The sequence below is a fragment of the Schistocerca piceifrons genome, chromosome X, assembly GCF_021461385.2.
Source record: "Schistocerca piceifrons isolate TAMUIC-IGC-003096 chromosome X, iqSchPice1.1, whole genome shotgun sequence".
In the NCBI taxonomy this organism is placed as follows: domain Eukaryota; kingdom Metazoa; phylum Arthropoda; class Insecta; order Orthoptera; family Acrididae; genus Schistocerca; species Schistocerca piceifrons.
Window position 1 is genome coordinate 553,215,996 of NC_060149.1, and position 26,985 is coordinate 553,242,980.

Here is a 26,985-nt window from a genome sequence, read left to right on the forward strand (position 1 = left end):
CAAGTGGAGAGATCTGAACATTTCTGACATATTCTTCCGTTTGAATTCAACAGAGGGTGACAGCAGTGGAAGCAACCAGAAAATTTGCACTGTGTATGGAGATAATGCCATTGGACAGAGCACAGCAAGAAAACTGTTTTCTTGTTTTAAGGAGGATGATTTTGACATTATTGATTCTCACTGTTCAAGAAGAACTATCCTTTATTGTTACTGGTGATGGGAAATTGTGCCTTGATATTAACATAAGGAAAAGAAAGGAATGGCTCAGTCCAAATAAAGCTGCAACTCCCCATACAAATACCTGTGCACACAGATAATGTTATGCACCTGGTGAAACAGTGAGAGTGTGGTTTACTACAAATTTATTCCCGGTGACAGTTATTGTCAACAACTGAGACATATTGCAGATGCAATCCCAGAACAACAATCAGAAGAATGCATGAAGTGATGCTACTTGAACATAATCATTTTGAACACTCATATGACACAAGACATAAATAGAACTTTATGCTCACCTCTCATCACTTAAAACTGCATGCTCAGACTCCTCAGTATATAGCAATGAAAATTCACAAAACAATAAAAGGGTGTGACATAATGAATATGAAGATAAATATTTTAAAATGCAAGTTACATGATTTTCTAACTAAACGATGCTACTACTCTGTGAAAGATTTCATTAAGTACGAAGTGATACTTTGAGCTGGATCCCTAAAATGGAATAAAAATTTATGATAGTTATAGTAGATGTAAATACTGTAAGTCTGACAAATTTCAAATAAGTAGACACTCCACAAAGTATTATTGTAAGTGTGAAAAAATTTTAAATAAGCAAATTGTAGCCTTGACATGTTTCCTGTACATCAGACACATGTTCTGAAATTGTGCACATTATGAGATGAATGAAACACATTACATTACATAATGACTGCTCACATTCTGGTAGAATGACAAAAAATGCTATGCAGGAGTTGGGTTGGGAATCACTTTTGTAACCCACTTATTCACCTGATTTTGCATCCTCAGATTTTCACCTTTTTCACATTCTATTGAACAACCTTCAAGGAACTTCCTATCCAGATGAAAATGCTCTCCAAACTTGGCTTGACGAGTTCTTTGCTTCGAAACGACATTATTTCTACAGTCATGGAATTGAAAAGCTACCGCAGTGTTGGCAGATTGTTGTAAATAATGAAGGAGAATATATTATTAGTGATTAAAGCTTCTGTTATGTGTATCTATTGTGTTTATTAAACTTATGGAAAAACTCTACGAACTTCTGCACCAACCCCATAGTGAGGAAGGAAATTGCATAGAAAAAAATGCATTCCATATATAGTTTCAACAGAGAACAGAGGAAGAAAAACAGGAATACACTGAGAAGAATGTGGCTAAGAGAGTGGTACCAGGGGAGAATTGGATATGGATGGCAGAGTGGACAAAAATGACAGGAGAGGATGGTGAGATAAATAAGAGAGTTCTCTATGTAATGGTTACGACTAAGAAGAAATGCATTATGGAAAATGTAGGTTGATCAACAGAGAAGCAAAGAAAGTTGATAATGTACAGAAAATGAAGGCAACATGGAAGGAATGTTCTGAAAAGTTACTAAAACACAATGTAAATATACATGAGGAGGTATATAGATGCCGAGATGGGCCTAAACTGGACTGAAGTAGTGAAAGTGATAAGGTCATGAAAGGAGGGAAAACACCTACACTGGATGAAGAAAATGTCGATGTGGTGAGAGCAGCTGGCACTGCTAGAGTGCAGTGGCTCTATGGGTCATGAGAACAGCAGAGGAAGAAAGGAGGACACCTGAAGACTGGAAAAAGAAAATCTTACAACTAATCTGTAAGAAAGGTTACAGGAAATTACATCAAAATTACATGGGAATTACTTAGATGTGTCAAGCTGCCGAGGTATTTGAGAAGAGCCTGGAAAAGAGAGTATGGAAGATAGTTGGAGGAGGACAGAGAGGAACAAAATGGGTTTAGACCAAGAAGATCAACAGTGGATATAATTTTTAGAGTAAGGCAGCTACAAGAGACACACAGCTTATATGGTAAAGCTCTACTAAAGGTGTTCCTGTACAATAAGGAGGATTATGACACCATGAAGAGAAACAAGATCTGGGAACCCCTTCATAAAAGGGGAATTTGAAGGCTGACTATAAGGAGAACAAAGGAAATGTACCAAGGAAGTGAGAGTTATGTAAAAGCAGGAGGAGAGGAGACAGACTGATTACTGCAGAAACATGGGCTGAAGCAAGGGAGTGCACTATCCCAACTACTTGTCATCACTGTTTTGGAGGAGATAATGACAGCAGTGGCAGTGTGATTAGTAGATGAAAATGTGAAAGCAATGGTGTTTGCTGATCATTTAATCGTGTGAGGAACTGGAGTAAGAGAGACACAAGACAGGCTAAATATATGAGATGCAGTATAGGTCGAAATTTAATGAGAAGAATTGTAAAGTGACAGGAATAAGAAGACAGTAGCAATGGACATAAGTATGAGATAGAAAGTGCTAAAGAAGCTGAAAGTTTCAAGTATGTGGGAAGTGTAACAGAAGACAGTGGCAGGAATTATGACGAGATTAGTATAAGGGGAAGGCAAGCACATGGATTCTTCTAGAGCGTAAGAAGACTGGTATGGGGCAAGGATGTACCACTAAAAAGCAAGCAAATGTTGTACCATGCATATTATGCTCCAATACTCACTCATGCATCAGAAACATGGGTAATGAAGAAAAGGCAGGTGACCAGGATACAAACTTTTTCAAAGAAGCATGACAGGACTTACTAGAATGGACAGAGTAAGGAATGAGAGACAGAGAGAAACAGTGAAGGAGAAGCCAAAGCAAAGAGACCACAGAAAAGACAAGATTAAGATAGTATGGACATGTTGAAAGAATGAGAGTTGTTAAGACACTAAGACACACTCACGAATTGACAATAGGAGGCAAGAGACCTGCAGAAAGACAAAGAGATGGACTGTTAGTGTGAGAGGATGTGGGAAGAAGAGGGGAGAAGACTGGGACAAAGTGGAAAGAGAAACATGGTTGGAGGACAGGAGAGGCTTATGTCCCAAACAGACCCCACAAGGAGTTGGAAACCGTAGAAGAAGAAGAAGAAGAAGAAGAAGAAGAAGAAGAAAAGGATGATGATGATGAAGAAAAGAAGAAGAAGAAGATGATAATGACACAGTTTGTTATGAAAACTGAAAAATGAGTGGACAAAGAACTTTATTTTATAACTTCCCTAACAACTGGAAGCTGTTGGAAATAGTCTTACTTAAGATTCTTAGAGCTTTTGTAAGGGATCCTGGGATCTTCAGGAATCTATCAACTTCATAATGACTACCACCACCAGGAAGTGCCAAAAACTTCATATGTCTATTTCATTTGGCACACAAGACAGACATATTTTAATCTTGTGAGATACTTAGATAGGAAAAAGTTTCTTTGATGAGTTGTGCTGAAATTACAATGAAATACAATTTGAACAACAAAAAGAGGCCAAAAGCAAGTTCAAAGTATCCGAACACCCCCAGAAAAATACGTTTTTCATATTAGGTGCATTGTGCTGCCACCTACTGCCAGTGATTGCATGTCACTTGTGTCATATGTCTGTACGTGAGATTTCCACACTCATAAACATCCTTAGGTCCACTGTTTCTGATGTGATAATGAAGTGGAAACATGAAGGGACACGTAAAGCACAAAAGCATACAGGCTGACCTCATCTGTTGACTAACAGAGACCGCCGACAGTTGAAGAGGGTCATAATGTGTAATTAGCAGACATCTATACAGACTATCACACAGGAATTCCAAACTGCGTCAGGATCCATTGCAAGTACTATAACAGTTAGGCAGGAGGTGAGAAAACTTGGATTTCATGGTCAAGCGGCTGCTCATAAGCCACACATCACACTGGTAAATGCCACTCAATGCCTCACTTGGTGTAAAGAGAGTAAACATTGGACGATTGAACAGTGGAAAAATGTTGTGTGAAGTGACGAATAACGGTACACAATGTGGTGATCCTATAGCAGGGTGTGGGTATGGCGAGTGCTCGGTGAACATCATTTGCCAGCATGTGTAGCGCCAATGGTAAAATTCAGAAACAGTGGTGTTATGGTGTGGTCGTGTTTTTCATGGAGGGGGCTTGCACTCCCTTGTTTTCTTGCATGGCACTATCACAGCACATTCCTACAATGACGTTCTGCACTGTTGAAGAGAAATTCATGGATGGCAGTTGCATCTTTCAACACAACTGAGTGCTTGTTAATAATGCACAGCCTGTGGCAGAGTGGTTAGATGACAATAACATCTGTGTAATGGACTGGCCTGCACAGAGTCCTGACCTGAATCCTGTAGAACACCTTTGGGATGTTTTGGAACGCCAACTTCATGTCAGGCCTCACCGACTGACATCAATACCTCTCCTCAGTGCTGCACTCCATGAAAAATGGAGTGCCATTCCCTAAGAAACCTTCCAGCACCTGACTGAACATATGCCTGCGAGAGTGGAAGCTATCATGAAGGCTAATGGTGGGCCAATACCCAACACCATATTGAATTCCAGAATTACTGATGGAGGGCGCCACAAACTCTTAAGTCATTTTCAGCCAAGTGTCCGGTTACTTCTGATCACTCAGTGTACATGCGATGTCTGTCTTTCATGCCCAAAAGAACAGACACCATTTTGATCCTGCAGTCACTATGAATTGAAACACAATGGAATTAAAAGACATCAGCTGCCAGTGGGTGTTGATTTGTATCAATGTAGCAGGTTGAAAATTTGTGCTGGACCAGGATTTGAGTGCAGGTCTCCTGTTTATCAGGAAGATGTGCTATCCACTATGCCTATTCAGAGACAGTAGTCGCTACAACCACACAGACAGCATGCCTCCCATCAGACCCAAATTCTCAGCTCACACAACTCACTACCAACACATCTGAAAGAACAGACAACACACATGTAACAAAGGTGATGCTGGCCAATGATCCCTTCAGTGCAGGTGCACACCAATTTTGAATTATTGTGGGAATCTGTAAGATGCTGTGAGTAATGAGGCTAATGAGCAGGGGCACTATATCACTAGTTTGTGGTATGAATTGAGAATTCAGGTCTCTCAGGAAGTGTGTTAGGATAGTTCATGTGGTTGTGGTGACCACTGAGTACAGTATTCCTATTTACAAGCATATTCAGCGATTCTGTAATTGCCTTATGGCCACTGGTTTGCTGTCCTACACTAACTGAGTCTACATGTACATCCATACTCACAAGCCACCTGACGGTGTGTGGAGTCAAAAAGTTCAGGTGTGTTTGTCACCAGCAGCTCTAAGAAGCGATTTTCATGAGGTGTTTCTCTGGTTAACTGCTCAAGATAACTGTCAGGTAAGGAACTTTAAACAATTTCATATGATCTTCCATCCCTACTATGCATCTCAGTTACTTGAATCTGCCATTCTATAGCTGTTAAGTTAAAATCTCCACCCAAAACTATAACATGACCAAGAAATTTATTCAAAATATTCTCCAAGTTTCACCTCAAATGTTCTGCCACTGCTGCTACTGAGGCAGGGGGTTTATAAAGATCCCATGACCCTGTCTGATCCACCCTTAACACTTATCTTTGCCCAAATTATTTCTCATTCTGAATCTGTAACAATATCATTAGATATTATCATGTTTTTTATTGCTATAAACACATCTCCACCACCTGCATCCAACTTATCTCTGAGGTAAACACTGCAGTCAGAATTTAGAATTTCATTGCTACTACCTCAAATTTCAGCCAGCTTTCTGTCCTAGTTAGTATGCAGGCACTGTTATAGTTTGGAATTGAGATTAGCACTGGTACCTTTCCTAGATGCTCCAGTAGTTAATTAATACTGTATTAACATTTTCTTTCTCCAATCGTCTATGACAAATGCTACTCTGTCTGGACTCTTATCAGGTCTGTGGAGTGACTTCTCTAACCTGAAAAACCCACATGTAGACACCATACATACTCTGCTACCTAAGTAGCCACTTCCTGCATGTAGTACCTTCCTGCATGTAGTACACACCTGATATTTTGTGGGGGTACTCTACAATAATCCACCTGGTAGCAGAGGTCAAGAACTTTGCATCTGATACTGTCACAGAAGCATCTGAGTCTCTGGTTTAGACCTTCCACTCTATTCCAAACCACAGTGAGTGTTCAGTTCTGGGAATGATGCTGCAAATTGATAGCTCTGCTTCCACTCTGCCAAATTAGCCAGTTGCCTGTAGGAACCAAGGATGGCCTCTGAACACAGGCAGCAGGCATCATTCATACATACATGAGCCACAATTTGCAAACAGGTGCACCCAGCGTGCTCAGTCGCTGCCAGGAGAGTCTCCTCCACACGAGACCCCCTCAGCATGCAAAGAGTGATGGCCCTCTTTCCCAATCTGTCTGCTATTTGCCTGAAGGGTTTGATCACCTATCTAGCATTGGAGCTCCCAATGACAAACAATCCAATTCTCTGAACTCGACCAGACCTCTCAGGAAGATCAGCCCCAGTCCCAACAGGTGTGACGTGCTGTGCTGGCTCAGATGTACTTTCTGCAGCAGGCAATACTTCAAACTTTTTTGACATAAGGGGACAGCCATGTGGCCAGTACCCATTTTCACCCTTGGCCCAGACGTTGGTGACCCCAACATTGTTCACCAGCCACTGTCAGGAAACTGTTGACTGGAGAGGATGTGCCAATTGGGAGGTGCAGTGGCATCATGAATTCTAGTTGACACCATAGGCTCCAGAGATGCCAAAGAATTCAGCCTGGGTGCCCCAATGCCACTGCAACCTAGAGCAGCAGCCTGAAGCCTGCCAGCTGCGGCCAACATAGCTTTCAGCTATTTACAGACAGTGACCCACTCCCCCGGCACCTGTATGCAACAGGAACAGTACCTATCCATCTTTAATCAATAAACAAGAAACTGAAAACAAGCTCTGGTGTTTTTAGATGGCACTGAAGGTGGTATTAATAGAAAAAGTCTCAGAATGAAAAGTTTGAGCTGCTGTATGAACACTGAAGTCAAGTGCATGGCACACAGTTAGATAATTAACCAAGAGTACCAACTGGTTGCTCTACAGTGTGCACCCAGTCTACTTGACTGTGGTGCTGCAAGCTGCATAAATATATACTGCTAAAACTATGACACACACAATATTTTAAAAAAAAGAGACCAAAAGCAAGTTCTGGTATCTTTTAGATGGCACTGAGGATGATGATAATAAACAAAGTCACAAAATAAAAAGCACAAGCTGCTATACGAACACTAGCTCACTGAAGTCGAGTATGTCAGCGGCCTATGCTGCATAACATTGCTTATGTTGTTTAACACAATGATTAAATTTGAGCCTAGCTGCACCAATGTGAGTTTGGTGACCATAATAGTCAGTCAGCAAACCACAAATATCAGGAAAAGTAAAATTACTTGGATCATACAGTGGGCATAATTTTTGCCCCACTTCATTTACTGCTGGAAGACAGTGAGAGAGCATGACATAAATCGACCTCCAGACCCTTATTTGCCTTGTAAAAACAAGAAAATAGTGGAAGATGCGGTGAGTAAAATGTAGCTTCTGTCTATTGTTGGTTTTGCAGCATCTATAACAGCAATGTCTGCAGTTGCCGTTGGGATTCCCACTGTTTTTCTTGCTGCTGCTGTTGCTACTTCTGTGGCTGCCACTGGATGTCCCACTGTTTTTGCTGCAGTAGTTGAAACTGCTGCTGCCACAGCTTTAAAAACTTGGGACTCATGCTTCACTGGAATAATAGTTGCATGCCGAGAAAGTTCTCATCACCACTTTTATATCATACTCTCTATAGGCAGAACACAGTTTATGACAACTTGCATTGGTGACAATGTAAGAGACTAGTGTAACAAAACAGGCAGGTCCAGAGGTAAATGACAGTACAGTTTGTGAAGTTAACAGATACCAAAACGGAATTCAGAAAGTAGAAAATTCATCTTAAGTGTGTACAACAATCAAGGGAGTAATCGAAATCACAATCATAAATCAGGCCAGGTCAAGACTCCACTATTCAATGACACATAATTGAAGGCTTTGGAGATTAGTGAGAGACCAACTAGTAATAACCGGGCCACAGTATTTCATGGTAAACATTCATCAGAATGAGGAGCCACCTCATATGCTTGGTGGCTACTTGGGCTAGGCAGGGAATTTGAATCACCACTACATACTAAATATATACAAGGGATTCTTCAGCAAGGGCAAATTTCACCTGCTGCAGTACCTTAAAGACTGCGTGTAACAATGTTTCAGTACAATATATTCATTAGATAAACTGATCTGCCTTAGGAAAAATTACACACACAGAATTGTTAAAATCTATCACTGAATATTCAAAATAATACTTTTGACCATTTAAGCTGTCATAAAATGTGTGTTTAAAACATAACTTCGAGTACAGTTCATTCTGTATCTCAGTAAATCAAAAATAAAGCTGGGCTTTGCCAGTCAGATGGGTTATATTTTCAATTTCAACTTTAAGTTGTGATTGTGTTTTATCCCACATGAAGAGTCACTAGATCATGCTTCATTCAAAGCCTGAATGGCCTCACGGTTCATAAACTATTTATGAAAATTTATTTCGTGTGAGGGTGAACAATGGCGTGTAATCCCTGTGATTCTCGGGCAGACAAGAACCTATACACCTGATGTGATACCTCATCACAAGGAGGCTTTGTTTTGGGATGGTTTTGTATGCATTTCTTGTCAGCCTCATCAGCTCTTGGAGGATGGTATCAATCACATTCAGATATTTTCTTCTTTCTGAAACACAATATACCCATAGTTGGTCTATAAAACTGTAAGACACACATCCTGTCTGGTCCACACAAAAGTGTCTGGTGTCTTGAAGGAGTCTGCCTTCAGATTTCCCAAAGAAAGGAAACCATGATAGCTTAGAATCAAATATGGGCTACGATGCTTGACATGAAAAAGAGAGAGAGAGAGAGAGAGAGAGAGAGAGAGAGAGAGAGAGAGAGAGAGAGAGAGAGAGAGACCGACCATTAAGTCCTGGCTACTCCTCCAACATCCAACAGCCTAACTACCATTTGTCACTGTCAAGTTGTTGTCACAAAGCAAAACAGAAAATTATAAAGTCAAGAAAAAGGAGAACTATATTGGACTCACTGCCATGGATATTATACTAATGACAGCAACTGTTTTTGTATGGAATCCATTTCTCCTGCTCTCTTATGTCAGACCTAACTTAATCAACTCTAATCTATGAACTGTCAGGATAGGATGGATCCAAAATTGAAAAGTACTCACTGGAATTGATTTTATCAGAAACTCTACCCTATTGGAGGTGTAAACAGATGATGATATGTGTAATGTGTAATGTTGCCACATGCCTGATGAGGTACCGGTGGTTGAAACATGGCTAATACCACAGGCCAGTCACATGGGCAAATATAAGCCTGGCCAGTGAGACATGCGCACCTCCCTCCAATATTTCAACAAAGGCTTAATCAGTCTTATATCAAACAACTAAATATTATATGTGGGGATAGGAAATCATGGGAGCAACTGAAATAGTGCATCACTTCACTGCAATTTGCATTTATTCTAACACCTGTTAACAGACCAAGAAAATGTCGCATGTTACACTTGACAGATAATAGCACTAGAACAATAATAAACACCTGAGTCAGTTTTCTGCACTTTAGTTAAAGTTCAACAGGCAAACACAATTTAAGTTTTCCGATAAATATAAATATGCACATAGGCGCATTAAAGAACTGGTTATGAAACAGTCACTTATAACATCAAGGCAGGACACTCCATTTAAAGGGAAAATAATTAGCAAGTTTACACATTGAATAGAACATTAAGGTGAATAACAGGAAAGTGCACCGTCCACAATGCCTTACGGTGACAGTTAATCTCCAATAAGTTCCTTTCTTTAAATTATGACATTAAGTACAGACATTTAGATTCCACAATTAAAACTGGTGGAAAAACACTAAATTGGAAACTGAAAAATCTATACTCAAAGGAGCCACACTCCATCAAAACACTCCAAAAAAGGCAACTTAATGGCTACCTAGAGTAACAAAATTAAGAATAGCATGCTTATATATTGACTAGAATAAAGGAATAAATAACACACACACGGCTTCTGATGTCCAACAAATTGTGTTGGGCTATTGAGCACTGATTAATTTAAGTTAGCCACAACATATGCTAACCAGGTTAGTGGTGTATTTAAAGACAAGCATTGAGCAAGAATCCTGGTCAGAAGGTAATGGAACCAGTACTAATTTACAACTAACTACATTATTGAAATGAACTGATAACAGGTTGACCATTACTGTTATGGCATACGATGGACAGTCAATAGACTGAACACTCAGCTGAAACCCAAGTATAATGCTGAGGGGCGAAACACCCAGCCCAAAGCATTGTTAGGGCTGACACCTAGTTTGAGAACAAAACAGCCATGGAACAAGAAGATGATGTTGCAGCTTGCAGTACAAATGCCAGAGCCCCAATACAGCTTTAACCCAAGGCAGGACTAAAGCACACTAGTTTCTCACTCAATTAAAGTTTCCAAAACAATCAAAACTAACAGGATTCCCTTACACGGCAGGTGTGCCAGCACTTCTGTTCATACCCCAGAATCAACTAGCGCAACATAAATCATTGACACATTTCAGATAATATTTTAAAACAACATACTTAAATACCTTTGTTTACCACACGCCTTAATTAGTTAACAGATTAGGCCCTGTCATTGATGTCATGCAAATGAGGTAGCAAGTTAAGGTCTACAATTCTACTTTGCCATTTAACATGCATCATGAGACGAGAAAAGAAAGAACCCAGCTAATTAATTGAAAGTCACTACTTGGATTCAGAATTTGATGATGTGCTTAAAATCAACAGACAAAGATGAGAGTCAAGTTTACACTCGCAACAAGCACATGCAGAACATGAGCATAAGGTGAACATTAAATAAACTGCTCCTTGTTGAATGATTTACACACCGATGAAACAAATAATCTTCTCCGAATTACTGCAGACGCCGGAATCCCCAGTGGCTTGCAAATGATGCAAATAATGGTCAAAACGTCTTACTTTAAGTCCAATGACATCCGTAGGATAGGAGTTTCAACGGACAACCAGGCCCTTGGATCCAGCTGTGACCAAGACAGCAACATTGGTTGCTATCATGGCTTTAATGATGAATCACACCTGACACGAGTCGTGCCAAACCATCAACAAAACGGCATGGCCTCCAGTACGCTCCAAGAAGTCTGCAATCAGAATTCCTCCTCCTGACCAACGCTCTCCCACAAACACAGCAGGCAGCCAGCCACCGCAATGCCACAGTGCCCTCTGGCTAGGCTGAGAAAACAGCAGAGCGCGAAGGGGGAATTTCAAAAGGAATGCGCTACAGACAAGGAAGAAACGCACAGAACCAACCATGACATTTCATCGCGGTTCACCTAGCATTGGTCTCTGCTTCAGTTAGCTGCTACAAATTATTAACTTGTGGTTTCCATCACCACTAACCCAGACAGAACTTTGATTATGGATACATGTTTACTGGGTATGTAGTGCTATGGCATCTCTGTGTGATTCACATCTTTAATGGATCCTGAAATGTGGCTGGTTGGATTGGCCTCCCAAGCTATCTGATGCAGATCCACCTGGCCTTTGCTTTTTTGTTTTTCATTACTGGCACCAACTTCAGGTTTGAAGGACGATGAACAACGCTGGGTGATGTCACCTTCACTGCAATGTTGGGTTCTTCAGCTCATGCATCAATCTCACTAAGAGATTCCCAAGATGAAGCAATGTGCACACTGCTATGTCTACTGGTCTTGTATCGATGACAATGTTGCACAGATGGTGCAACAGTGTGCTATTTTCAAGGTACACAAAATGGCCCTACTCTAGTCATTCTTGCTGTGGCCTGTGCCAAAACAGTTGTGGAACCAAGTTTGCGCTGACTTTGCAGGCCCATTGTTGGGGTCCAGGTGGTTAATCACTGAGGACTCTTCCTCTAGCTTCCTGTACATTGCCCAGGCAAATTACAATGGTAGCCACGGCGGGAGCCTCAGAAACAATCTTTGCAACAGAGTGTGCATCCCATGCAATGGAGCCCATCAATGGTCTCCTTTTCACAGCAGCCAATTTCAGAATGTTTTGGACACACAGTGGCATTATTCATTTTACTACGTCCCCTCTCTACCCAGCCTCAAATGGGCTAAAATAATTTGTTTGCACTTTCAAAGTACAAATCCTCAATGCCTTAGGGTCTGCTAAATCAGCTTCAGCACTAAGCTCCTTCCTAGCTTCTTAAGTGTCCACACCCATCAGTGTTTGGAGCCCTCAGAGGACACTTCTAGATCACCCGTGCCTGCTGCTGGAAAATGAAGCTGACGCAGCCACACCATTGCTTGTGGGGGCCTTGGTGTGGACTTGCACATTTGTGTAGAATCCAGGGTGGATCAATGGGTCTGTGGCAGAACGGCAGGTGGGACAGGTGGTTTTGGTGGCTGCAACATGTGGTATTCAGTGCCGATAATGCAACCAACTTTGGTCAACAACCTCCCACATTGAGAAATCCTCCTCCACCACCACCAGCACCACCATCGCAGGCAAATCATAGCTCTCTCCATTCCATGGGCTTGGAGTATGGCCACCTCGTCTGTTGTTCTTACAACATGTGGGATGTGCCCAAAGAGGCTGATCTGGCTTCACCATCAGCAGAATCAAAAAATATGTTGCATTCCACAGGGATGCTTTCACTTCCAGAAATCTTTAGGAAAATGCAAGAAGCTCCAGATCCACCAATGGTGTCACTGGTGGCCCCAGACATCTCTAAGGATGCCTTCCACAGTGGTGTCAACCAGTTCCCAGCCACTTCTGACATGTCACCCTACCACACACTGGCCAGGCAGGTACTGGAACCTAAGTTCTGTTTCAAAAGGGGAGAAATTCAATAACACAGCCAGAAATACAAATGGAAGATACAGACATACTGACACATTTAATGCTGCGCACATCCAGCAAGTACACCCGTAAGATGGAACACAGCCACTATCGCAAGCCAGTCATGAGAGCTCTTTTGACAGGCAAATATAAGGCCACTCTATGTAGGTCTCTTCCTCACTATGCTGTTCTTTGACTTGTATCTACCTGTGATCTCTCAATGCTGTGTGATTGTTTACATTGTGTATGGTGCTATGAATTATGATCTTGTCATTTACACCACCGGTAGTCTATATGGAATTTTGATGATGTGTTTATTGGCTATGTATTGCTTGGACCTGATACAACCAATCTGAAATCATCTCATATTAATTTGTATTGTGATTCAGATAAATATTTCACCAAGAACTATTGCTGTTTGGTTCAGAGACTAATAGACAATTTCACATTATTGTTAGAAAAGTTATTTGTCTTAGTGGAACGCTGTTGGTCCTAAGGTAAGGTTAAAACACTTTTTATTGACCTGGTTCTACAGGAGTTGTAAAGCAAAATTAGAGGACTATGACAGATAATCACCATGAAACAATGCATAGCAGAGTGTGACTGTCAATGTTGAGTATGCACAAATGTTAATACATCATTAGATTCTCTACAGTGCTTCAGATACACCAAACAGATTATGAGCCTCATAACAGACTGTGGGTACTGAACTCTCCCTGTAGAAGAAAAGTGCAGGAGAGCTATGTGCACCGTAAGACCTTCATCACCACAAAGCCTCCTGTAGCAGAAAGTATAGCAAGTATATCATCATCCTCTACATTGTGGAACTTTAACAAACATTAAGTTAAAATGTATTTGTGAAGTAACTGAATACTGAAACTCAAAGCAAGAAGTTGACAACCACAAAGATGCTATAAGCCAGCACAGTGTCAAAGACAGGGTCAATTGAAACGGGCCTCATCCCATGTCCCTCCAAGTTCCCAGGTGCCACTGCCATGTGGCCTCATTATAACAACAGACACATCAGACAAGTAGTTCTAGTGTATTGTCAATTGACCTCACTATGGTATTGTGTATCTGATGCTATAGGGTGTGTAAAGTGTTACTAATCCGTTACCACTACTTACTCAGCTTCAGAGTAAAGTTGTCAGGCTGACAAGTGTTTAGGTTCTTGTTGTGCACCAATACACAGTTCTTGGAGGTGTTCACTGTACTACTGTACACTACAGTACTGTCTTCAAAGTATTCATTATTACTGAATCTGAACAGTATATCTACTCTTCCATAGCAGCTGAGTGGACTTGTCAGATCACCAGTACCGCATAGCACAGTTGTTACTTGGATGCTATATCCTAGAAACAATTTGGCAACAGAAGTACCAAAGAAAACCACACACTATTCTAAACTGCTATCCCTGGAGCAATTAACGAAAGCTAAGTTGCGCCTTTATTAATAAAGTGTTTGTGCTTTACTTGTTTATTCTGATTTCTCTCCTTTTGTTGCACATAACAATATTTTCTATAAACAAAACATAGAAATCTTCCTCATGCCAGCAATTTCAGTTTTAATAGATGTGTCCATAACTCAATGTTGAATTTCAGAACACAGTATGTGTTTTGACACCTTAATTTCTTGAAATGATGTCTCCTCCATGTATGCAGAACACTCCCTACTAAAAAGAAAAAAAGAGTTAACAGTGGTGTCAGGAGATTAATGCACTATTCCCAGCTTGCGAATAGCTCATCCACTGGTTGCCTTTTTCTGAAGTTCCCCTGTCTGATTTGTACAAACTGTTTTTAATGGATAAAAAAACAGCTATATTTAATTATTATTAATTAGTATCATTATAAATAATTTTATAAATGTCTATAGAAAACTAAAAAAGAAAGGAAAGACATCCACAGTGGCTACATGCTTACTTTTAGTTACAAACCCCTGCGTGTGTGTGTGTGTGTGTGTGTGTGTGTGTGTGTGTGTGTGTGTGGGAGGGGGGGGGGGGCATATGTTATTTGCAATAACCTCTTGTTTGTTTGTTGTTGTTGTTGTTGTTGTTGTGGTAGTGGTGGTGGTGGTGCAGTGACCTTGAGTCTGACAACAGGGTTTGATGCATCTCTCCACTATACTCTGTCCTGTACAAGCTGCTTCATCTCTGCACTGCACATCTACTGCAACTAACATCAACTTGAATTTACCTCCTGTAGTGCCCCCCTCTACAATTTTTACCCCCTCAATTCCCTCCATTATGAACATTATTAGCCTTTGATGCCTAAGGATGTGTCCTAACAGTTGATCCTTCTTTTCTTTTAATCAAGTTATTCCACAAATTTCTTTGAGTTTCAGCTTTGCAGTTTTACTTCCATGAGGACATACTAAAGAAATGAAAGCTTATCAATAATACACTTAACATGAGAAAATACTGACGAGACCTGCAGAGGGAGTTTGCAATGTAACTCGATAAGGACTGTATTTTTTTAACTGCCTTTAAAAGCAAACTTTTTCATCACTCTTAACAAAACAGTTTAGCATATAAAAACAGAGACTTTTATTTTTAATTGGAATAGACTACTATCTGCATGGTGCTGATGTTTAACATAATAAAACAAGTAACCTTAAAATACAGCTTCAAAGTTTGCAAGTGTTAAATTAAATAAACATCATTAACTACATGGTTAACACACAATTACAGAAGAATACTAACCGCAAGGGCTGACAATAACAGGCTGTGTAAGTCTTGTCTCTCCTGCAGGTGGAAGATTAATTGTTATAGTCAGAACAGATCCTAGACTTGTACCAACCCATAGTGTGGGAGACGTCGTCGGATCTGTACAGAAAAAAAGAGGAAACATACTGTTTACGTGCAGATATAATATTGTTACTTTATACAAACATAACACTTGCAAATAAATAAATAAAAATAAAAAAAATAAATCTACTATTTCTGGCATTGAATCACTCAGGTCTGGGAATTAAGTTTGTGTATTTAAAATCAACATCAGAAAAGATGTAGCAGTAGCTCAGTTTGACAAGGAGAGTGAATAAAAAATTGAACACAGAATTTTTGAACGAACCAACCCCATATTCATGAACTGTTTGTAGCAAAACTACAGGAAATGTAATTTAGGATAGCAAAATTGAGATATGAACACTTTCTTGGTTTGGTTTAATGACTATCTGTGGGACCTATAATAAAAGGCTCATGTGAAAGCAGACATGAAGCATTTGCCAGATTCACAAGAAAGGAACTGGGAATAAACTGTCTAGAATACTTAACATGTATTTCTTTCATTTATTACATTAGTGATATGCCTTGGTTTTTGCTTTTATCAGATCCTGTAATTAAGATCAATGTGAACGAGAAGTGTTGTACCGGTACATACATTACTAGTTAACAAATGTAAAAATTTAACCACCATAACCTAAAACTCATGGAACAAAGTTCAGTGTCAGTTGCAATACAATCTGTGCTTAAGCATGGCACCAACTGTATAGCATACATCAGTGCCCTACTGCTCCCACAGTAGGAAAATGTACCCATTTTGTAAACTAACCGTAGCTTCAAGAAAGCTAATATCATCATAGATTTTCAAACCAGAGATCGCCTTGGAAAATATGTTACATCATGAATTAGAGGAAAAACATAACAAATATGGTGGCTCTAGAGTCCACTAAATAACCTGTAATGATAGTGATAAATTTCATATAAGGTAAAACAGGAGGAAGTTCAGGGCAAGTTTTAGAAATAATTTCTTTGGAGGGAGCTCTGACACATTAACAGGGCACTTTAAAACACAAAAGCACAGATTGAGTCAGACAAGTAAAAGCATGGCAGTGTCCTACAGAGCACTAAAACTATATAACTTAAACATACTAGAGGAAATTGAAGTTTTTACACATAAAAACAGTAATCCTGAGATAATGTTAAAGGAAGAGAGAGATTTTAGTCCTCACTGGAGTTTCTTAAAATTTATCAAAAACTGCTGGTGGTGTGTTCTCCGTCTATCAGCTGGGCTATCCCTTATGTTGGCAGAGCCAGTTGGGCTGCACAGTAAGCACCACTCCTCTGAGACCAAGGACTCGTCTTAACCACAAAATTCTAATTTATTAGTCTAGTTGTTTTAGGCTTTTAATCTAAATCACAGCATCATGTTAAAATGTGTATAAAACTAAAGTTTTGCAAAGGTAAATGATAGCTGATTATAAAGCCAACCTGATGAGTAAAGATAAAGTCCACATGTATCTATAACTGCCACTTCAAATGCAATTCCAACCATCTCTCTACTAGCTCTTCTATTTCTATAAAAGTTTCTGTAAAGTTTGCAGTTGATGCCCCACTTTAGCATAGGTTTGAGACATGTCACAAATTTAATAAATTCTAACAACAACATTAAGTGATGCAGACAGTATTATTCACAAAATCTAAGTATAAATGGCAGCTACAGTGCTAGCTGTGTGAGGGAAGTTGGAGAAGAAGCAGGAGTACGAACCTCGAGAGTGACAAAAAGAGATGACATAAATTTAAAAAATGAGATGAAAGAAAGAAGAACAAGGAAAGGTATAAAATACATCCAAAACATAACTTCACTTATTAAATCACAGTCAAAAATTTGTTGTTACCAATATTATTAATTCCAAAGAAGTAAGATAACTAAGAAGAGTCTCGATATCTGTCATATCAATCACAAAAAAGTTACTTTTCACTATCCTAATGAGAATATTGGAGACACACTGATAGAACACAAAAGCTGATGCCTGAATCACATGTCGGTGTCATGAATCTTCTAGTTCTAGTCAATGAGTAGAGTCTCAAACACTTATTCATACTGTACATATACTTTATCAAACTGAGCAGTGGTTTTTTGGAGACCTCCCCTTCTCCTAGCCCTTTCCACCCATCTGTCTTCATGATACTAATTGATAATTACAAAAGATACTCCCTAATGTGAATACATGAGAAAAGGGTATATGTTTACCCAAGATGGATTGCATCCTGCACTTCATCAGCTTATCCACATGCTCAACATTTGCCTCCCTATGACAACATGAGAACTGGCATTCAGTTCCTTTGTTGAAATTTATTCTTTCTCCCTTTATACACCTTACCACAATATATTTGAAGATATTAATATAAATATAGCCACCTTTAACATATAACAGAAATGCAACTAGTTTGCATATACTTGGACAAACAACGTAGGCCAAATCAAGCCTTACACACTAAGGGGTTCAGTTCTCACCAAAGAAAATATCAACTTGTCATCGCAAAATAATTTTCTCTACTTCTGGTGTTAACCAAATATGTCAAAAGCGTATTTTGAGTGCCAAACAAAAAGAATGCCTTGTGAAGAAGTTCTCAATCATAAAAATTTGACAATTTATTATGCCTTTGATGTGAAGATAACCAGCTACTTTTAATATGGCTACAGCGTGAAACTTACAAATGGACATCCCATGATGTGCAAAACGAAATTTTGGTCATTTTAAATCATACACTTCTTAGAAAATTATTGGAGGATATCAAGAGTGCGGAGTATTTTGCAATAATAGCAGACGAAACAAAAGACATAGCCACCAAAGAGCAATTTAGTATCTGTATAAGATTTGTTGATGCTTTGCTAGAGATAGGAGAAAGGGCTACACTCAATACAAAGTACTACAGCTAAGGCTCTGTTTGACATTATTATTGACATTTTGAGACGATTTGATTTGCCTACATCTAATTGTAGGGGCCAAGGCTTTGATGGTTCAGCTAACATGGCCAGATTATATAATGGTGTCCAGGCAAGGTTTATGGCAATGGAGAAGAGAGCTATGTTTGTGCACTGCCTTGCACACTGTTCAAATCTAACACTAAAAGACACTGTTAAAGCAGTTCCAGAATGTCAAAATGCATTGAATGTTATGAAGGACTCAATACATTTTGTGAGAGATTCAACTAAAAGGTTAGATCTTTTTGCTCACCTGAAGGCAGATGCCTCTACAAATTTGAAACCACTCTGTCCTACAAGGTGGGCCGTAAGATACTTGGCAATGCCTCCAGTTTTGTCCAACTACACAGAACTTCAGGAATTTTTTCTAAATGTTTGAAGAAATGACAATTCAGACACTGGGGCCAAACCAAACGGCTTTTTGATTAATATGCAGAAATATGATTTCTTTTTCATGTCATCACTTTTGGTAAAACTCTTTGGTCACATTGATACCATAAACATAGCACTACAGAGGAAATCCCTACACTTAGAGGAGGCCAATAAGATGATTTCCACTCTTGTAACTTCTATTAAATTTATGAGAAACAATTTTGAATCATTCTGGGGTGAAGTAACTTCAGAATGTCAAGATATGGATGTTTATTCCCCAAAATTACCCCATAGAAGAAAAGTCCCTAAGAAATACGATGACTCCATCAATTCATCTATAGATACATTCAGAGAAGTATGTGACAGATATAGAAGATTGTATTATGAAACAATGGATACATCCATCAGCTTCTTGGAATCACGGTTCAAAACTCAATAATTATGTTTGTAAATCAAAGTGAACAATTTCTTCTTGGTGATAACAAACATTAATTTGATATTTTATCTTTCTATGAATCAGATATAGACAAAGAATGCTTGCTTCTCCACCGAAACATGTTTCATGAGATTATACAAAGTAGTGATTCTGCGAATATTAGTTCGTTGGATGACATAGTGAAATACGTGAAATTCACACATGTAGTGCTGACAATTCCAGTAACGTCCTGCACCACTGAGCGATCGTTTTCTTGTCTGCGGAGGGTGAAAACGTATCTTCGTTCTATAATGAGGCAGGATCGTCTTAATGTCATTGCCCTTCTCAATGCCCATAGAGATGAATCAATTAAACTCGACCTTGATGCCATATGTGACAAGTTCAGATACAGGAATGATCTGAGGAGGAGTACATTTGCCATCAAAAATTAAGGTATGTTTCTTCAACTTTATTTATGTATTTGTTTTGTACCACTACTGACCTATACTCCGACTAAAATGACACTGTGATTGACGTTTCAGCAAGTGGAGGGGTAGGGGCTAGTCGCCAGCCAATTGTAGTTTGCACAAGTTTCAGAGGTTTGCATTTTTCATTATCCTCACAATCTTTTTTTGTTTCTTGAAAGTTGTTATGCTGTGAGGGGAATTTCCTAAGAATATGATATCATAACTCAAAAGGGAAAGTACACGTGCATAATATACCTCTCTCCTTCAGCACTTGTGTTGTTTCATATAATTCTCATTGCATAGGTCATTTTAGATAGCTTAGAATTTAAGAATGTGATGTAGGAATTCCATTTCAGATTGCCTTGTAAGTAAACAAAGCAATTTTGTTTCAGTGACACAAAATTATTTGGTTTTCCAAAGAAATATTTGGTTTTAATGGATTTTTAATTTTGCTGTGTGTGGAATTGTATAGTGGCAATTTTTTTTTCTTTTTTCTCTTTTAAGGGTTAATCAGTAGCTTATTCCTCACAAACCACACTAAAATCTTTACATTTGTGACTTCAGCATACAGCCTAAGAGCCTTTCTATTTCCACCTTCAATCAATACACTGGTGTCATCTGCAAATAGGACTGGTTTGGAGTGTCGAACGTGTACATGGAAATGCGAATTTATCTGTCAAATGTAGTACCTAATAAAATTATTCTTGCCCCCCAAAAAGTATTTTCAAGTCGGCGCCTCTGATGTAAATACTGTTGGATTAAAGGAGACCACTCACTGAAAACCAGAAGCACTGAGTTGTCAATAGGCACATGCAAAAGAAAGGAAAAAATTTGCAAGCTTTTAGAGTTATCCTTTGACGAGTCAGAGTAAAAACACCACACACACCCACACCCATGCACACGCACCCGCACCCACACACCCACGCACCCGCACCCACGCACCCGCACCCACACACCCACGCACCCGCAACCGCACCCGTGCACCCGCACCCGCACCCGCACCCACACACCCGCACCCACACACCCGCACCCACACACCCGCACCCACACACCCGCACCCACACACCCGCACCCGCACCCGCACCCACGCACCCGCACCCGCGCGCACTTGCCTATGCCCCTACGTTGACATTGTGCATTGTGGCTGGGGACGGGGGGACGGTAGCAGCTCTGAGGGAGGCAGTCAGTTTGCCAGCTAGGAATGCAGGGAGGGAGGGATGGACGGCAGATATATGTTCTGGCACAACTGTAGCAGCCAGTGGGAAGTGGCAGATACTGAAGTAGATATGAATTGGAAGGGGGGGGGGTGACCATATGGAAGAAGAGGAAACTGCTGGGCGGAGCATGCAGGGACAGTGAATTACCTGAGATTAGGGTCAGGATGATTACAGGACTGGATAATGTGCTGTAAGGATAGCGCTCATCTGTGTAATTCTGAGAAACTGCTGGTGGAGGGAAGGATCCAGACAGGTTGGGGGTTGTGAAGCAGCCACTGAAACTGCACAAGTTGTCCTCAGTTGCACGTTGTGCCACCAGGTGGTCAACTTTCATCTTGACAACTGTTTGGTGGTGACCATGCATCCTAGTGGACAACTGATTGGTAGTCATACCAACATAAAAGGCTGTGCACTGTTTGCAGCACAGTTGGTACATGACGTCTGCTTTCACAGGTGGCCCAGCTCCTGATGGGTAGGATAAGCCTGTGACAGAACTGGAAAAGGAGGTGCCGAGTGGCTGGATTGGGTTGGGTTGGTCTTGCACCTTGGTCTGCCAAGACACCTTACCCACATTCCTTCACAATCTAACACATTTTCCCCCAACCGCTTCACCTCGTCCTCCTCTACCCAACACCTCTCTGATGGCTCCATCCACACCTCTGTCCACATGAAACCCAATAACCACCAACAGTACCTACACTTTCACAGCTGCCATCCCTTCCACACCGAAAAATCCCTCCCATATAGACTACCACCCAAGGATGATGTACCTGCAGTGACAAGAACTTCCTTATCCAGTATGCTGAAGGCCTCAGAAAGGCCTTCATAGGCAGGAAATACCCTCCAAATGTTGGAGAATTTATGTTTTACCAGACTCATGATATTCTTGGTACACTTGTGAAATGGTCATATGGGATAATCCTCAATTCATCACTACCTGTGAGATGCTGTGTCCCACCACTCGTGCACTGCTATAACACTACATTTAAACTCACTTAAATCTTGATAACCTGCCATTGTAGCAGCAGTAACCACTCTAACAACTGCACCAGCCACTTGTTGTCTTATATAGACATTGCTGACTGCATTGCCATATTCTGCCCATTTATGTATCTTTGTGTTGGAATTCGTATGCCTATACCAGTTTCTTTGTCGCTTCAATGTATAACTGACATAGCATAAAGTAACTGAACATTACATTCTACATGCCAATACATTAATTACTCAAATGTAATGAGATAGACATACAAAAATCTCTGAGAATTAACCATCTCCCAAATACATGCTGTAGTACCTTTGCAAAATTCCTGACGCCTCCTGTTATTCCCTGATCACTTTACTGAAAATTCTGGAAAATGCTTCTCTATTACAGCTGACACAATGAAGAATTTCACTCGAAGCAACCTTTCCTATGTGGCAAACTCAAAGCTACATGTGCAGAAAAACATTACTTAATTAACCTCCCCTCCCCTTTCCATCCGTCCTTTTACAGATTAAAAAATCTCACATAATATGAGCAAGTTTTTGGGTTAAATTAAGGTAACCCACACACACACACACACACACACACACACACACACACACACACACACACACACGGTTGGCTGATCTGGGGGAAGAGACCAAACCACAAAGTTATTGGTCCCACTGAATGAGGGAAGGAAATTGGCCATGCCATTTCAAAGGGACCATCCCAGCATTTGCTTGAAGCAATTTAGGAAAATCACAGAAGATCTAAATCAGGATGGCTAGATGCACGTTTGAAGTCCAGTGTGCTAGTTTCCATTTGAGTATAGGTGGTGGTTGTTAGGATGTTTAAGGGGGACTAAACAGCTAAGGTCATCAGTCCCCCATTCCAAAAACAGGTGAGACATTAAGGCACGGAGCAGATAAAACCCCAAGGGGAAGGATACTCCCCCCCCCAGGCCCTAAAAGAACACAAATGCGGTAACGAATATGACAGACACTAAGAGGACAGATGAACACCAGACAAAAAAACAGCAGAAAAGAAGATGGCCGGAGACTGGTTGACTGACCACGACAACAAAAAAGGGAAAGAGTCAACCAACCGACTACACACTAAAATCTGCAACCAAATATGAGAGACTCGAGGACAAGAGACACACAAAGGGAAAGGTGCAGGACCACTTTAAATGGAACCATAAAAAGGACTAGCACGGATAAAATGTAAAACACTGTCAGCCATGGAGGCATTGTCGCATAAAATCAAAGGCAAGGTGCCCGGGAGATTAAAAGACTGCCAAAGGGTGCGCAGTCGGGGACACTCCAATAAAACGTGGGCGACCGTCAGCCGGGAGGACCCACACCGACACAGGGGGGGATCCTCCTGACGCAAAAGATGGCCGTGCGTCAGGTATGTATGGCCGATGCGGAGCCGACACAAGATAACAGACTCCCTGCGAGAAGACCACAGGGAGGAGCGCCACACATCGGTCGTCTCCTTGACAGCCCGCAGTTTATTCAGGGCTGTCATGCCACGCCACTCAACAGACCACACCCCAAGCACCTTACGGCGCAACACCAGCTGCAGGTCACGAGCCGTGAGGCCGATCTCCAAAGCTGGGGCGTCGATCGCCCCTTTGGCCAGCCTGTCAACACGTTCGTTCCCCGGGATGCCAACATGACCTGGCGTCCAAACCAAGACCACCGAACGACCAGAACGGACAATGGCGGAAACAGACTCCTGAATAGAGGACACCAGAGGAGAAGAGGGATAGCAGCGGTCGATGGCCTGAAGGCTGCTCAGGGAGTCACTGCAGATGACGATGGACTTACCTGAGCAGAAACGCATATGCTCAAGAGCGCGCGAGATGGCCACCAGCTCTGCAGTAAAAATACCGCAGCCAGCCGGCAAGGAGCGTTGCTCAACATGGGCAGCGTGAGCAAAAGCGTAGGCAGTGCGACCATCAACCAGGGAACCATCAGTGTAGACAGGCTCACAGCCCGGAAATGATTCGAGGAGCGCAAGAAAACGGCGATGGAGGGCCACAGGCGGAACCGAGTCCTTAGGTCCCTGTGCCAAATCCAGATGGATGGACGGCCGGGACAAACACCAGGGAGGCGTAGGTGTACGGACCCAGAAGGGAGGCAGAAGAGGGAATGACCCCAGTTCTGACAGCAGGGACTGGACACAGACAGCTACGGAAAGCCCAGACCTAGGTCGCCGTTCGGGCAGATGGAGGACCATAGCAGGGAAAAGCAGGTGACGATTGGGATGGTCTGGCGAGCAATGCACGTGGACAGCATAGTCGGCGAGCAGACAATGGCAGTGAATCCGCAGCGGGGGAACCCCGGCCTCCACCAGTAGACTATCCACGGGGCTGGTGCAAAAAGCGCCAGTTGCAAGCCGAACCCCACAGTGGTGTATGGGGTCTAACAACTTCAACACTGAGGGTGACGCAGACCCATAGGCCAGGCTCCCATAATCAAGCCGGGACTGTACAAGGGCTCTGTACAATCGCAGCAGCGTGCAGCGATCTGCACCCCAAGACGTGTGGCTAAGGCAGCGGAGGGCGTTGAGGTGCCGCCAGCATTTTTGCTTCAGCTGAGTAACATGAGGAACCCATGTGAGCCGGGCATCAAACACGAGTCCCAAGAAGAGGCAAGTGTCCACCACTTCAAGCAGGTGGCCGTCGAGGTAAAGTTCAGGATGAGGGTGGACCGTCCGACGCCTGCAGAAGTGCATAACTCGAGTCTTGGGTGCAGAAAACTGAAAACCATGAGTCAGAGCCCATGATGCTGCCTTGCGAACGGCGACTTGCAGCCTGCTGTCGGCGACTCACGTAGTCGTGGAGCTAAATGAGATGCAGAAGTCGTCGGCATACAAAGAAGGAGACACCGACGACCCCACTGCTGCAGCCAGACCATTAATGGCCACCAGAAATAAGGAGACGCTCAACACTGAGCCCTGCGGGACCCCATTTTCCTGTATATAAGATGAACTAGAGGTGGCACCGACTTGCACCCGGAAAGAGCAGCGCAATAAAAAGCTTTGAAGAAAAGCCGGGAGCTGACCACGAAGACCCCACTCATGCAACGTGGCCAGGATGTGATGCCTCCATGTCATACGCCTTCCGCAGATCGAAAAATACAGCAACGAGATGCTGACGTCGGGCAAAGGCCGTACGGACAGCAGATTCCAGCCACACCAAATTGTCCACTGCAGACCGGCCCCGACGGAAGCCACCCTGGCATGGACCGAGGAGACCGCGCGACTCAAGGACCCAACACAAACGCCGCCCCACCATACGTTTGAGCAATTTGCACAAAACGTTGGTGAGGGTAATGGGACGATAGCTGTCCACCGCCAGTGGGTCTGCACCGGGCTTCAAGATGGGGACAATAACACCCTGTCGCCATTGCGACGGGAACACGCCTTTGCTCCAAATGCGATTAAATATCGCGAGAATGTGTCTCTGGCAGTCCCTGGAGAGATGCTTCAGCATCTGCGCGTGGATGCAGTCTGGGCCTGGTGCTGTATCAGGGCAATCGGCGAGGGCAGCGAGGAATTCCCTCTCGCTGAAAGGAGCATTGTATGTTTCAGAACGACGCGTGTGGAATGAGAACGGCGTCTGCTCGGCTCGCTCCTTGAGAGAGCGAAAGGTGGGGGGATAAGATGCAGTCGCAGAGCTCTGAGCAAAGTGCGCGGCAAGCCGTTCAGCAATGGCGGCAGCGTCCGTGCAGACAGCGCCGTCCAAGGAGAGCCCAGGGACACCCATAGGGGTCTGGTATCCATAAATCCGCCGGATCTGGGACCACACGAGTGAGGGGGAGACATGGGAGCCCAAGGATGAGACATACCTCTCCCAGCACTCCTGCTTATGCCGTGCAATAAGACGACGGGCCAAGGCACGGAGCCTCTTAAAGGCGATGAGGGTCTCGAGAGACGGGTGCCGCCTATGACGCTGGAGAGCCCGCCGACGGTCGCGAATAGCCTCAGCAATCTCCGGCGACCACCAGGGTACAGCCTTCCTCCGAGGGAGGCCAGAAGATCGGGGGATGGCAGCCTCGGCCGCTGAAATGATGGACGTGGTTAAAACACGGACCACCTCGTCAATGTCACCCTGTGGGGGAGACTCAATGGCTGCAGCAGAAGTAAAAGCCGGCCAGTCTGCCCTGTGGAGAGCCCAGCGGGGCAGGCGCCCAGAAGAACGGCACTGGGGTAGTGACAAATAGATGGGAAAATGGTCACTACCGCACAGGTCAGGGTGCACCCTCCAGTGGAGGGATGGGACAAGTCCAGAGAGATCGATGGCCGAGAACGAGCCATGGGCAACACTGAAATGCGTGGGAGCACCGGTGTTCAAGAGGCTAAGGTCGAGCTGAGCCAACAAATGCTCCACGGCCCGACCGCGGTCATCAGAGACAGTCCCACCCCATAGAGGGTTGTGGGCATTGAAATCGCCCAGAAGCAGCAATGGTGGTGGGAGTTGAGCCAGCAGCGCAGCCAAAACATGTCGGGGGAGCTCCCCACCCAGAGGAATGTAAACAGAGCAAACAGTAATAGCCGGCGAGAGCTCAACCCTGGCAGCAACTGCCTCTAAAGGCGTCTGAAGGGGTACTGGCGAGCTACAGACAGATTGGTGATCAAAGAGGCAAACCCCACCTGACGCTCGTTGACAGGCAGCACGGTTCTTATAGTATCCCCGATAACCGCGAAGGGCGGGGGTCCACAGTGCAGGAAACCAAGTTTCCTGCAGAGCAATGCAGAGAACAGGGGAATCACTCAGAAGCATCCGGAGCTCAGGCAGGTGGCGGAAATAACCGCCGCAG

At 42.6% G+C, this 26,985-nt stretch overlaps 1 protein-coding gene across 3 annotated transcripts in view; it reads right to left on the reverse strand.

Annotated features, from left to right (window-relative positions):
* LOC124721331 (syntaxin-binding protein 5) overlaps window positions 1-26,985 on the reverse strand; it is a 1,049,372-nt gene that overhangs the window by 126,512 nt on the left and 895,875 nt on the right. For all 3 annotated transcript variants that reach the window (XM_047246245.1, XM_047246244.1, XM_047246243.1), the window contains exon 16: window positions 15,715-15,837. In XM_047246245.1, the coding sequence (XP_047102201.1) occupies window positions 15,715-15,837 (123 nt within the window). The remainder of the gene's footprint in view (window positions 1-15,714; window positions 15,838-26,985) is intronic.